This window comes from Plecotus auritus (assembly GCF_963455305.1).
Source record: "Plecotus auritus genome assembly, chromosome: 3".
NCBI classification, from domain to species: Eukaryota; Metazoa; Chordata; class Mammalia; order Chiroptera; family Vespertilionidae; genus Plecotus; species Plecotus auritus.
In genome coordinates, this window is record NC_137772.1 from 174,452,716 (window position 1) to 174,465,825 (window position 13,110).

The window sequence follows — 13,110 nt, forward strand, 5'->3', positions numbered from 1 at the left end:
ACAGATTGAGTCCTCAATAAATGGGGTTTCTTTATAAGTGATAGGAAGTGCTTAGGTTCAAAGTCCAAGACCTGTAGATCAATAAGAGAGGAGCCAATGAGACACAGTGGGAGTGTTGACAGCATGTGGCAGAGAACCTGGGCAAGTGGGGGCCTCGGGACCCAGGCCTGCCCGGGGCTCGAATGCCCAGGCCCAGTCCTGCCCTAGGTAGGGAGTTCCCCATGATGATTAGTGGGGCAGAAAGATGGGCCATGGCCAGACATGCCATTGAGATGAACTCAACACAGTGGTCTTTGATCTTCTCCGGCCAAGCCCAGTTCTTAAAGGGATAAAAGCCAAGGAGACTTTGGGACAGTTAGACTCTGAAGCCTCCTCATCCCTGTGACATTTTTGCTCCTCTGACTCTCTGCCACCAACTCCCACCATGACCCAACGATCCTCTATCACCATCAAGTCAGGGGGCACTCGGAACTTCAGTACTTCCTCAGCGAACTTCCTCCCGGGCTCCCGGACCAGCTTCAGCTCTGTCTCCATGACCCAGGGTGGGAAGAGATTCGGAGGTGGCTTCGGGGGTGGCTTTGGGAGCAGGAGTTTCCATGGCCTTGGGGGCAGCAAGAGAATCTCCGTCAGTGGGGGCTACCGCTCCAGCCGGGGCAGCTTCGGTGGCACTGGCTATGGGATGGGTCTTGGCGGCATAGGGTACAGAGTAGGAGCCTGCAGCGGGTATGGAGGTGGGATGATGCCTGGATCTGGGGGCATCCAGGAGGTCACTGTCAACCAGAGCCTCTTGACCCCACTGCACCTGGAGATCGACCCCTCCCTTCAGCGGGTGCGAAAGGAGGAGCGGGAGCAGATCAAGACCCTCAACAACAAGTTCGCCTCTTTCATCGACAAGGTGAGAGGCAAGTGGGATCCCCACTAGAAACGCTGGGGGATCTCTGCTCTCTGTGCTTTTCTGAGGTCAACTGTGACTTGCCCAAGACCTGTGATCCTGGGGGTGGGAAGACTGCTGACAGGGTGGAGGAGGGGGTGGTTTCCCACTTTGTTGAGGTGGGAGCAGAAAAATGTCCACCTCCAGGCTCCTGAGCTTTCTGACCTACTGCAAGGACATCGCTCTTTTGATGGACTGTGATCATGTACTGGGCTTACAATTAGAGAGTGGAAGGAGATCAGTTTGGAGGAAGGAGATAAAGGAAAGAAAGATTACAATGTCAGTCCACAGAAGTGGGCTGAGGTCACTTTTTTCTGCCGAGTTTAATAGGGGCAAGCCCTCCTGTGGCAACCGCCCTGGTGATTTGGGTATGTCTGAGAAACTGGGTGGTTGGCCAGGGGCTGCTCAAAGTGTTTCACACTTTTCTTTTAGAGAGAGGAAAGCTGTGACTTCAGCTCTGGGTCCCCCCTTGCTATGTGGCCTGGAATCCTAGGGATTTCTCCAGTTTGGGGAAAGATATCATTCTATTTTGGATTCTATTTTGTGTCACCACCCCTGCTTCACACCTGAGCTGGTTGTTTTTGCCTGGGAAGAACCAATTCAAGAATCTGGATTATTCAGACTCCACACCTGGGATCTAGAAGAAAGTGTTAAAGAGGCAACCAGCCCAGGTCTCATTTTTGGCTCTACTGCTAGGAGAATCCCTAAGTTCTTGGGCCTCAGTCGGGTTGGATAAATGGACTCTGAGATGCCTTTGCAGGTCTAACAGTCTATAAATGCCTCATCATATGGACCCAGATCTTTAAATGTGTAAAACCTAACCACTGAGGCGGTGGTTCTTCAATTTTATCACCCATGTCACCCTACTTGGCCTGGTGTGTGCATCAACAGCTGTGAGATTTCCAGGAGCCTGGCTCTGAGGAAAAGAATGCTATTTTAGGTTCATCAGGAAGGCACCTAGGAACCAAAGGGTGGTAACTAGGGAGGGACTTAGAGCCACGACTGCCCTCATTCTTCTGCAATGGTAGAGAAAGCTGGTGGGGTGGGTGCATTTGTCAAAGACCCTCAGCAGGCAAATTGCCATCTCCAAAGTCTTGGAGGCTCTGTTCCTTCATTCTCTGAGGTTGTGTATCATTCCAGCTGCTCCCAGTGAAAGGACTTTGCTTAGGGGGAAAGGTTTTGCATATTTTTCCAGGCTGAGGAGCAGATGAGTGCAATTCAAGGAAACCAAATTTGTAGCACAAGAGCACAGAGGACCTGAGAGAGCAGAGGGAGGAAAGGGCTTACCAAGGCCACACAGCTGGAGAGACACGGCTGGGATTATGTCCAAATTCCTTCAAAACGACTCCAGAGTGACCCACTCCAGCATTCCTGGAGGGTGTGAGCAACTGAGTCCAGAGTCTAGATCTTGAGAAATCATGTTGGAAAGAAAATAGACAGGTTGAATGTTCTGCTAAGAACTTCCTGTCCATTTAATGGGAATCAAAATTTCACACAGTAATGTGAGGGTAGAATGTTCTTTTCTTTACCTACAACACATCAGCATGGTTTGGTGTGTTCAGACAGTTTCCAGTCCCTCTGGCCCTCCTTGCTTCTCCCACCTCCAAATCAAACCACCGCCTCTCTCCCATCGCACCTACCTTTGCTTGGCTCTCTCCCTTCTGGGCTGAGAATGATGAGAAGGAGCCTGCTACCTGGACTCTGAGGTCTTACAGCCCCACCCCAGGAGGGTCCTGGATCCCAGAGCTCTCCGGGAGGTTGCTGCAAGGAAGCCCTCACAATCTCTCACCTCTGACTGGGGCAGGTGCGGTTCCTGGAGCAGCAGAACAAGGTCCTAGAGACCAAATGGAGCCTCCTGCAGGAGCATAAAACCACCAGGGCCAACATTGAGCCCATGTTTGAAGCCTACATCAACAACCTGAGGCGGCAGCTGGATAGCCTGGGCGGGGAGCGGGCAAGGCTGGAGACGGAGCTGAAGAACATGCAGGACGTGGTGGAGGACTTCAAGAACAAGTGAGTGGACACTCAGCCAGCTCCTCCAGAAGAGCCCAGTTCAGTGGGGAAATGGGACACACTTTGGGTGCCGAGGTTACTCAGAAAAAGAACTGGGACCCTAGGGCTTTGGGGAAGGGCTGGGGTTATACAGGATGATGACTAACATGGGCACAGAGAGCATGATATACACAACAACCTGAAAGATTCTGCAGTTGAGGAAAATAAGGCTCTGAGAGAGTGACTGACTCATTTAAGTTTATATAAGTGGCAACTTGTGAGTTAAGAATTAAGCCTATATAATCTCACCCTTACATTTGTTTCACCCAGTCCCATTGCTAATTTACATAATGTCCATGCATTTACCCCAACCCTGGCCAAGGGGCAGGGAACAGAGGAGAAAGACCCATACATGCTGCCTTCTCCCTGGAACCACACACACACACACACACACACACACACACACACACACACCATTAAACATATAGTGTCTTGTGCCTATAGACATAAGTAATTTCTTATTTTTATTATTCTAATTTATTTCTAATTGTATTGGTCCAAACAAAATAAGTCATTTGATAGGGAGTTTTTTTAGTTACAGTGTGTGTAATATAGTAAGAGTTGAGGCTTTAGAGTTGCACTAACATGGTAGCCACTAGCCACATGTGCCTATTTAAATTTAAATTCATTGAAATGGAATAAATTTAAAATTCAGCTCCTCAATCTCACTAGCCACATTTCTGGTGCTCAATTCACACGTGGCTAATGGGTGTGGATACTGAGCATTTCCATGATCACAGAAAGTTCTATGGGACAGCAGTATAGAATCTAGTCAGTGGCATTAGAATCCTGGCTCAACCACTTACTAGCTAAAAGGCCTAAAGAAAACTAACTTCTGTAAGCCCCAGCCCCTTTGCCTGTTAAAGGACATATTAATAGTATAAGCATATTAAAACAAAACTTGCATGTAAACTACTTGGTAGGGTACCCACTGCCTGGCACATAGTAAATTGTTAATAAGTGTTATTTATTTTATTGTATTGATGTTTAGGTATATGTGTATAGTGACAAGAAAACTAATACAAATGGATAATTTATAATATGTGTGCAAATGTGTAGTAACAGTATTTCAATCCAAGAGGGCTTCCTGGAGGAGGAGATGAAAGTTTAATGTTGAGAAGGAAAGAGGCACAGAGGAGGAACTGGGGGAGTGTTGGAGCATGTGCTCTTCATTAATAGTCAGTGATGTTCCTGTGGCAAGTGACTAAGAGGCCTGTGCAGGACCCCCTGGTGCTCGCCCTCTGGGAGAGGGCCTGTGAGCTGGGAAGCACAGGAGACAAGGACAGTTAGTTGTATGGAATTATGTGAAGAACAGGTGTTCATATTTAGTGAAAAGGCAATGCAAGGAAATAATAAGGAAAAATAAATCAACTGGCAGGAAAAAGCTTGTCTCAGGTACTACTGGACTGCAGAGGCAATACAAAAGCAGGGGAGATCTGGTTATATACATCGTGTGGGACCGTGCTTTGTGGTTTTAAGAGAATAACGACATGCCATTTCATAGATGGGAAGGGCATCTATAGAGGTTGAGTGACCTGCCTGGGGTTACTGGGCTGGAACGTGAAGGAGACAAAGCCCCAACCACAGCCTTCAGAGCCGCTGAGCGGGTGGGACTCCCTACTACTTAGACAGGTTGGGTAGAAAATGGGTCACCCCAGAGATCAGTGAGCAAGGGGGGTGCTGCCTAGGGAAAGAGAGGAAACTGGAGAAGGGGGTGGGTCGCTTCTTTTAGCCTGAAGATTGAGCTTCCTAGGCCAGGGTTAGTGTGGCTGAGAACAGAACAGAGAGGCATGAGGGCATCATTGGATGCAAAAGCCGCTGAGGCCTAGGACTGCACACCTCCTACTGTTCTCTCTGTTCCTCCCCTCATGGCCTCTGTTTGGGTTGGGACAAGACCACAAGGTATAAAAGGAAACATGCATGCCCCTTCGTGGGACCTAAGCTCTCTAAGGAGCAAAGCTGTGTGAAAAGCTCAGGAAGAATGAGGGCTGGGTTTTTTTGTTGTTGTTATTTGGGGTTTGGGCGTTGTGTAGAAGGGGTAGGTGGGTGTTGGTTGATGTGGGATTTGGGGGCACGTGTGTGGCAGGAGAGCTCTGCTATAGCAGCACATTTTCCAGTTCTGCTCTGCAGACCTGCCATCTCCTGCCCACCTACAGCCCCCTGGTTTAACCTCACTCCCAGAGCCCCTGCGCCTAACATCAGCCCACGTCTGACCCTTCCCACAGGTACGAAGATGAAATCAACAAGCGCACAGTGGCGGAGAATGAGTTTGTGGTGCTCAAGAAGGTGAGGGACAGGGATGCTCCCTTCTGATGCTCAGGCAGCCCCTTCCAGGAGTGATAGCTGCAACTTAAGCTAGTGGCCTTGCATACAAGGCTTTATTTAAATTGTGCAACCAATCTTGGGAACAGGTTTTGTTTTAGAAGTGAGAAAACTCATCATCAGGGAGGTTAAGCACGTTGCCCCAGGTTACCCAGATATTCAGGATCCAGGGCTTCAAAGTCCAAGTCATAAGTCCCGACACCAGCCCCTCCCCATGTGGAGTCCAGTGCAGAGAGAAGTAAAGCAAATGGGCCTTATGCTGAGCTGAGTCTCCAGGATGTCAAGGCAGGCTCCGGGGACGGGCACAAGACAGGGATCAGTTTCATAGAGTTGTGGACCTTCCTGCTTAGCAGGGCTAGGGAGGGCGACAGAGGGAGGGGAGAACCAGCCCAGAGCTGAGCTGAAGGAGGGAGAATGGAGCAGTGGTGTATGGAGGGAAGGAAGGGGCAGAGTATGAGGAGGAGGGGAAGTCACCAAGAGCCTCAGGGAGAGGCTGGGAGAGCTCATGGGCCCAGGATGGGGTTGTCAGCTATGTCACCACATGGAGGTGACATAGCTGACAACCTGGTGGACATTCCCTAAGAACCTTGGTCCTCAGGGAATGGACCCCATCTCCCATGCCAGTCCCCCTCCATAGCCTGGAATAAAACACTGCTTTCATCCCTGGGAGCTGAAGTTCTCCAGCCCGACAAAGGAGCTGGTTAACCCCAACTGGGTAAGACTCAGAGTGATGGCCTGTTCTGTGCCCAGGACGTGGATGCCGCCTACATGAACAAGGTAGAGCTGGAGGCCAAGGTGGATGCCTTAATGGACGAGATCAACTTCCTGAAAGCTTTCTACGAAGCGGTAAGCAGGGCCCACTGCTCCCCTCAGAGAGGCTGGAGGCTGGGGCGGAGCGGGGGTGCCCTTAGCTGGGCACAGAGGCTACAAGCTGCTACTCTGATCTCTTCTCTGCTCCCCACCCCATCCCTGGGTTGGAATTCATGGAGCAGATGCTACTTCCCCTACCTAGAGAGAAAATGAGTTTCCATCTGGTAGTTGTGAGTCAGGTGAGGTGAGAAATTTAACTTTGACCACCTGTGCCAAGCATGTTCTGTCGGTCAGACAAAGGAACTTCCCATCATTGAATTATGCATGGTTTCCATAGAATTATCTGAGCAACCGGCTCACCTATTTCAGCTTTAATTTACCTGTTATTCTGGCTGCAGGATGATGTAATTATGCAAATCAAGTGACAGTTAGTGAGCCTTTAGATGCTTCCGGAAGCACACAACACATTGCCTGTTTCTCCTGAAGACACATTTTGTTAAAAGTCAGATGTTGTTCTTGGGGGCTGCAGGCAAAGCGCTGAGCAAACACCGTCAAGCCACTGAGTTCTTGGAGCTTCATTGCAGTGGGGGAGACAGGCCGCACAGACACAATACCATTTCAGGCACAGTAGGGATGATAAAAACATGACAATAAGGACCAGTGGCAAGGCAGATGGTGGGTGATATCTGAAGAGAAACCTGAAGAACTGAGGACCCAGAAATACAAAGAAGAGGCCAAGGTGGGTGGAGTAGAGGTAGTGATGGGGAGAGTGTAGAGATGGGATCAGTGATGTCAGGGAGAGAGTGTAGCAGATATTGTGTGCCTCCAGGTAGGCCTGGTAAGGACAGGAGATATGCCCAGGGGGTTACCCATGTTTGTGCCCAACAGAAGTTGGTCATGTTGTTTTAGGGGCAGGAACATCAGCTCTGTGTCTTTGGATGGGTTCAATGTCCATCCAACAAACCACATTGGGCAAAAGGCACCATTTTCTCTGCTTATTCACTTTAATGCTAATGACCAGTGTGCTGTTGGCTTCTAATTCTGAACCAGCCTACAGCCCAGCAAGCCCGTGGGTAGAGATCCCTCGAGCTACATCAGCTACCAGGAAAAAACTATTTGGGAAAAACAAATTGCAGGACACAGCAACAAAGCAATAATTTCTTGAAGCAGGAAATGTCTGTACCAATTGTTGATAAAAAATAAAAAAAGGAAGGGAATTTTTTTTAAGATTTATGTTTTGGACCAGTTATTCTCAAATTTTACAATGCCTTCTAGAGGTCTTAATAAAACATCAATTCTAATTCAGTGAATCTAGGGTGGGGCCCAGACTTCCCAGGTGATGGTGATGCTGCCGATCTGAGGATCATATTTTCTAAACCAATGCTCTAGAGCAGTGGTTCTCAACCTTTCTAATGCCGCAACCCTTTAATACAGTGATCGGAAAACACAGATATTTACATTACGATTCATAACAGTAGCAAAATTACAGTTATGAAGTAGCAACGAAAATAATTTTATGGTTGGGGGTCACCACAACATGAGGAACTGTATTAAAGGGTCGCGGCATTAGAAAGGTTGAGAACCACTGCTCTAGAGGAATCTGAGGAGTGATCATTAACAAATTAATTGTGTGTCTATTGTTTCAAAGACAATCTTACAACATGAACTATTTAATGCTCCTCCCTGGGACAGAGATGCTATCTAACCTGCTTTGAAGATCCAAGACTTGAATTTTTCAGTCTGGTGCCCTTTCTGCTGTTTCCATTTCCCGTCTCTGAGGACCTGGGAGGAGCAAAGATGGGAAACAAAATTGAGATGTAGCAAAGTTTTCTAGCTCCTTCTGACTCAGTTTTATTTCACAATATGATTTCTTTATTTAGTTTGAAAGGCTGTTTTCCTCAGAACATGAGACATCATGACACTGGCACGTTACAACAAGGTGCATTCCCTTGGCAACAGGAGTGACGGAGCAGCTAAAGTTATCTGTGTTGAGTTGATGATAAAGCATGGGAGTAAACACAGTGTCCTCCCTAATGTCCTTCCCAGCCCTTTTAGACCTTAGCAGGGTGCTACACCCTAACAGTGCATGTGTTGCCCTTGATGCCAAGATCTATTCCAGGGGCCTGGTCACAGTGCCCCAACACACATGCATACAACACACACACTCACACACACACACACACACACACACACACACACTTGCTTTCACATGTACATGCACACACACACCTGCACCCTGCTTCAACTCTCCCACTTGGACCCCATCACAGGAGCTGGCGCAGCTTCAGGACCAGATCTCTGAGACCTCCGTGATCCTGTCCATGGACAACAACCGCAACCTGGACCTGGACAGTATCATCGCCGAGGTCAAGGCCCAATATGAGGACATCGCCAACCGCAGCAGGGCTGAGGCTGAGTCCTGGTATCAGACCAAGGTGCGGTGTCAACATCAAGTTCATGAAACAATTGTGGAGAACTGGGATTCCAAAGGCAATTTAGATAAGAGCCTTGTCCTCTCACATGTCCCAATCTGATGGGGTTGCAGAGATCTGAGTTCAGGCTTACCCTCTGTACTGAGCACTTCTTGGGTTACACTGGGGGACTAGCCATATGAAGGCAGGAGGTAGTTAGTCCTTCTGCCCCAAGGAGTATGGACACACCTCCAACACCCTGTAGAAGAGAGGCAAGGGACAGGTGGACAGTGCCAGCCACCAGTGCCAGGAGGAACAAGAGAGAGGGAGGGTGGGAACAAAAGGCATGCTGAGCCTCCTGGATCCAGAGGAGAAAGGTGGAACTGTCAGGAGCTGAGGGAGTTGGGGGGGAGGCGGGGACAAGGGCTGGATTTGGGTCACTCAATGAGATTTTCCAGGTTAGAGCAAACACTGAGCTGGGGAATCACAGGGATATGAGATGTGGTGCAAGGAAAACAAACACAAATGAGCTTTAAAAGCAGAGAGTTACAGGTTGAGAATGAGATGCCTACTGTCAAGGGAGAGAGACAAAAGACGGGATCCAAGAAGAAAGGTCCAACTGTGGTGTGGAGCTGTAGACACAGTGAGAGCAGAGCCCAGGGACGATGGGGATGGATTTGATGGAGAATGGAGTGGGGAGTGGGAGGGGCATCCAGTGGTGTACGGAAAGCCTTTTGGGCCCTGGGAAAGCACCACCTCCTTGTCTCTAGCCTGAATCTGCCTGCCTTCTGCCTCTCCTTTTCCCCAGTACGAGGAGCTGCAGCGGTCTGCTGGCCGGCACGGGGACGATCTCCGCACCACCAAGATGGAGATCTCTGAGCTGAACCGGCTGATGCACAGGCTGCGCTCTGAGATTGATAACCTGAAGAAGCAGGTGGGACTGACCTCCCAGAGGTCATCCTATCTAAGTCCCTGCACCTGGGCAGACCTGGGCCTGGTCCTAACTCAGCCCATGCAGAGTGAAGCCACGCCAGATGAGTGACCATCCAGGAAGGTGGTCTCCTGCCTCTCTAGGGGTGTTATAACCTTCTTCCTGAATTCTGTCCAACATTAATTCTTCCAGGAATGGCTCTGTCCTCTGGAGGCATCCAAGGCAAAACTTTGACCAGCTTTACTTACCCACTATCCAGAGACATTCAGTATGGAAAAGGACCCCCCAAATCATTGTTTCTATCCTGGCTAAGTCCCCAATCATCCAAGGGGGACAGAGATTAATCTTATTTTTAAATATGATGAAGCTCTAGCCTCCTTTGCATGAAATCCTTTTCAAAAAAAAATGTCCTCCATCTTTTTAACCTGAAGCCCACATCTTTCCACATTCTCTGTGGATTTCACCAACTCCTGTGTCTTCCTGGTAGTGTGCCACGCTCCAGGCCGCCATTGCTGATGCTGAGCAGCGTGGGGAGCTGGCCCTCAAGGATGCCAAGCACAAGCTGGCCGAGCTGGAGGAGGCCCTGCAGAAGGCCAAGCAGGACATGGCCAGGCAGCTGCGCGAGTACCAGGAGCTGATGAATGTCAAGCTGGCCCTGGACATCGAGATCGCCACCTACAGGAAGCTGCTGGAGGGCGAGGAGTGCAGGTGGGCTACCTTTTCCTCCCACCATAGCTCAAACAGACTTCACCAGAGCATTAGAGCAATGCCACAGAGGCCAAGAGCCCCACAGTGTCAAGCCCCAGGGAGAAATTCCAAGGGTAGATACAGGGTTAAAACACAGGTGCTCCCTGGAGGCCTCCTGAGGTCACAGCTCCTCCCACAGCTCCTATTGGACCCAGGGCAGGAGACCAAAGGGCAAGATGTCAGGGAAAAGTGACCCATGACTACCTGGAAGGCCATAAGCAGGGCCATTTCTGCCCAGACCCTAAGGCAAATGAGGCCACACCTGGGACAAGCCTCAGGGGTTCTGTGTTGCCCAAAGATGCCTACAATCTAACTGCCCCTTTCTATCTAGTGAGCACGGGTCCCTGTCCCCATTCCTCTACATATTTTGACTGGGTTTATCTCCTAGATGTCCCCTGACAGATTCGTGTTAACTTCCTTAGGCTAATGAGATGAATGGAAAGCTTGTAGGCACAGTGCCTGGCACCCAGTAAGTGCTCTGTGCTGATGACTAAACACAAAGAACCCAGGGCTCTTTAAAGTCTCAGCAAATGTCTCTTTCTCTCCCACCTGCAACAGACTCACTGGAGAAGGTGTCGGACCCGTGAACATCTGTGAGTAAATGCCTTGGGGTGATAGGAAAGTGGGAGACAAAGTGGAAGCTAAGAGCATCACTAACAAGGACTTGATGACTAGAAAATGAACAGGCTGGGTTAGGGACATCATTAAGATGCTCTTAGGGGCTCTGCGGAGACCTCTCTTTTCTTCGGCCCTTCCTCCCAATGGGATCAAGAGAGACTTGTGATGACTTCTCATCCCTAGGGCCTGTCCCAGTGGGGTCATTCGTTCCCTCTGATGGGAGTCTGGAAGGGGTTACTCCCTCATCTGGCTTCTCAGCATCACCATCCCCACTAACACCACCCAGACCCCAGGGGACCCCAGTTACAGGACAGGTCTACTAGCAGAGCAATGGGTTCCTGACTTTTCAGCTAGTTCTGGCAAGGATTTAAACTCACACAACAAGAGGGTACTAGATAGGTTACATGTAAAAAATCGAAGCAAATTAATGGAACAAGCAGAGCAGTGACTGGCCTGGCTTGGCCTCAGGCAATGGCAGGGAGATGGGGAGGACACATCTCGCATAGTGTCCCAGCAGTTGGCATTCATGGAGTCCTGCGTCCCAGGCATGGGAAGTGGAATCCCTTGGGCCCCATGTGGGTCAGACCAAATTAGAAAGGCTGGAGAACCAGGATGGGGAAGAGCTTAATAGAGGGAACTAGAAAAATTCCCCTGGAGAAACATACACTGAGGGGGAGGTCACATGTTTGACAGGTTGTGGGAGCTGCATCTAGAGATAGTGAGCTCCCTGCTGCTGAAAGTATCTAAGCAGAAGCTAGACTCAGGATGCGGTAGAAGGGACTCAACTCCTGGGGAGGGTCATCTGGATGGCCTCTGGCCTCTTCCAGCTTGGGAGTCTATGACCCCCTCACAGTGTGGGGCCTTCACTCCGTGAGAGCCCCTGGTGTAGATGAGGAGTGAATACAGCATGGGAGCCTAAGACTTTGGTTTCTGGCAGGGGTGACCTTGGGCTTGCCACTTGATCTCTTTGTACCTCTAGTTTCTCCTTTGTAAAATGGGGGTGCTCATAGTAATAGTGTCCTCTCAGGCCTATTGAGACAGTGTGGTCACAGCTGTGAAGGCCTTTGAAAGGTGCGATGTCTTGTGCAGATGCTCATGTTGAGCAGCATGTGATGGGGATGGGGAGCACATGCCCACCTTCTGACCCTGCTCCTGGGGGACTGAGGAGATTCCTGTTTCCTGAGGAAGTGCCATGGGCCCCAGACCCGGGGAGGGTGGGTCTTGGAAACTGGCGGAGACTGCCAGTGTGCCCCGTGCCTTCTCTCTACAGCCGTGGTCTCCTCCTCTGGAGGCACAGGCTACAGTGGGGGCAGCGGCCTCTGTGTGGGCGGGAGCGGCTACAGCAGCAGCCTCTCCTATGGTGGTGGCAGCGGGGGCTTCAGTTCCACCAGTGGCCGAAGCATGGGTGGCAGCAATTCCAGCATGCGCATCATCTCCAAGACATCGTCCACCAAGAAGAGTTATAGGAGCTAAAGAGCCCCACCTGCCTCTGCTGTCTCTCCCACCCCTCCCCACCCCATCCATCAGACCCCAAGTTCCCAGCCCCAAGGCCTGCAGCTTTGCTGACACCCCCTGCACAAAGTCAATCCTGGCAGCAGGACGCACAGGGAGTGGAAAAGTGGCCTGTGCATTCCAAGGTCACCTTGTCCATCCCTCTGCTTCCAGACAGGTCCCCACAGAAGGACCCCATTCACTCCCCATCCTGGGGCCCTCCAGGGCTAGGGGCATCCATTCTAGCTAATGCTGATTCAATTGCTCTGAGCCAAGACCTGGGCTGGATGGGACTTTGCCCTTCAGTAGCTTCCAGAGCGGGGGTGCAGTTGGGTCTCCCTCCTCCTGTCTGACCCAGATCCACTGTAACCGCAGTCCTTAGAATTGACCTTGGTGCTCCAAGAAAGTTGAGTACAGTCTAGGCCAGAGTTCTCACGTGAGCTTTATCACACAGACAGAACACTTCTCCTGCAGGCCACTGAGACCAGGAAGTAATGCCAACCCTGCCCACATATGGCCTCCTCACCTCCTTCCTTCTTGTCCTCACCCAGGACACCAGCTACTTCCCCTGACAACCAGCAGCAGCAGAATATTTGAGAGAGAAATCAACACCCATTAAAATATTGCCAACTGTTGATTATTCATAGGAGAATGCGATACTTGTATCAAGAATCCAAAAGTTCTCCATGGCCAGGGCTGCATTTGATAATATTTTATAGCCACGTTTGTTCCCAAATCTGCTTCATTTAAGCCAATATTAGAATTATGGGCCCAAACAGAAATGTCCTGATGCTGAG

At 50.1% G+C, this 13,110-nt stretch overlaps 1 protein-coding gene across 1 annotated transcript; it reads left to right on the plus strand.

The window, feature by feature from the left end:
- Positions 1 to 424: 424 nt before the first annotated feature.
- On the plus strand, positions 425 to 12,295 carry LOC308243506 (keratin, type II cytoskeletal 75-like; the record flags this gene model as incomplete). The annotated part of the gene is made up of 9 exons (XM_080659048.1): positions 425 to 895; positions 2,736 to 2,944; positions 5,209 to 5,269; positions 6,056 to 6,151; positions 8,386 to 8,550; positions 9,335 to 9,460; positions 9,945 to 10,165; positions 10,763 to 10,797; positions 12,093 to 12,295. The coding sequence occupies 9 exons, from the start codon at positions 425 to 427 to the stop codon at positions 12,293 to 12,295; spliced, it is 1,587 nt and encodes a 528-aa protein (XP_080515174.1).
- Positions 12,296 to 13,110: the final 815 nt, after the last annotated feature.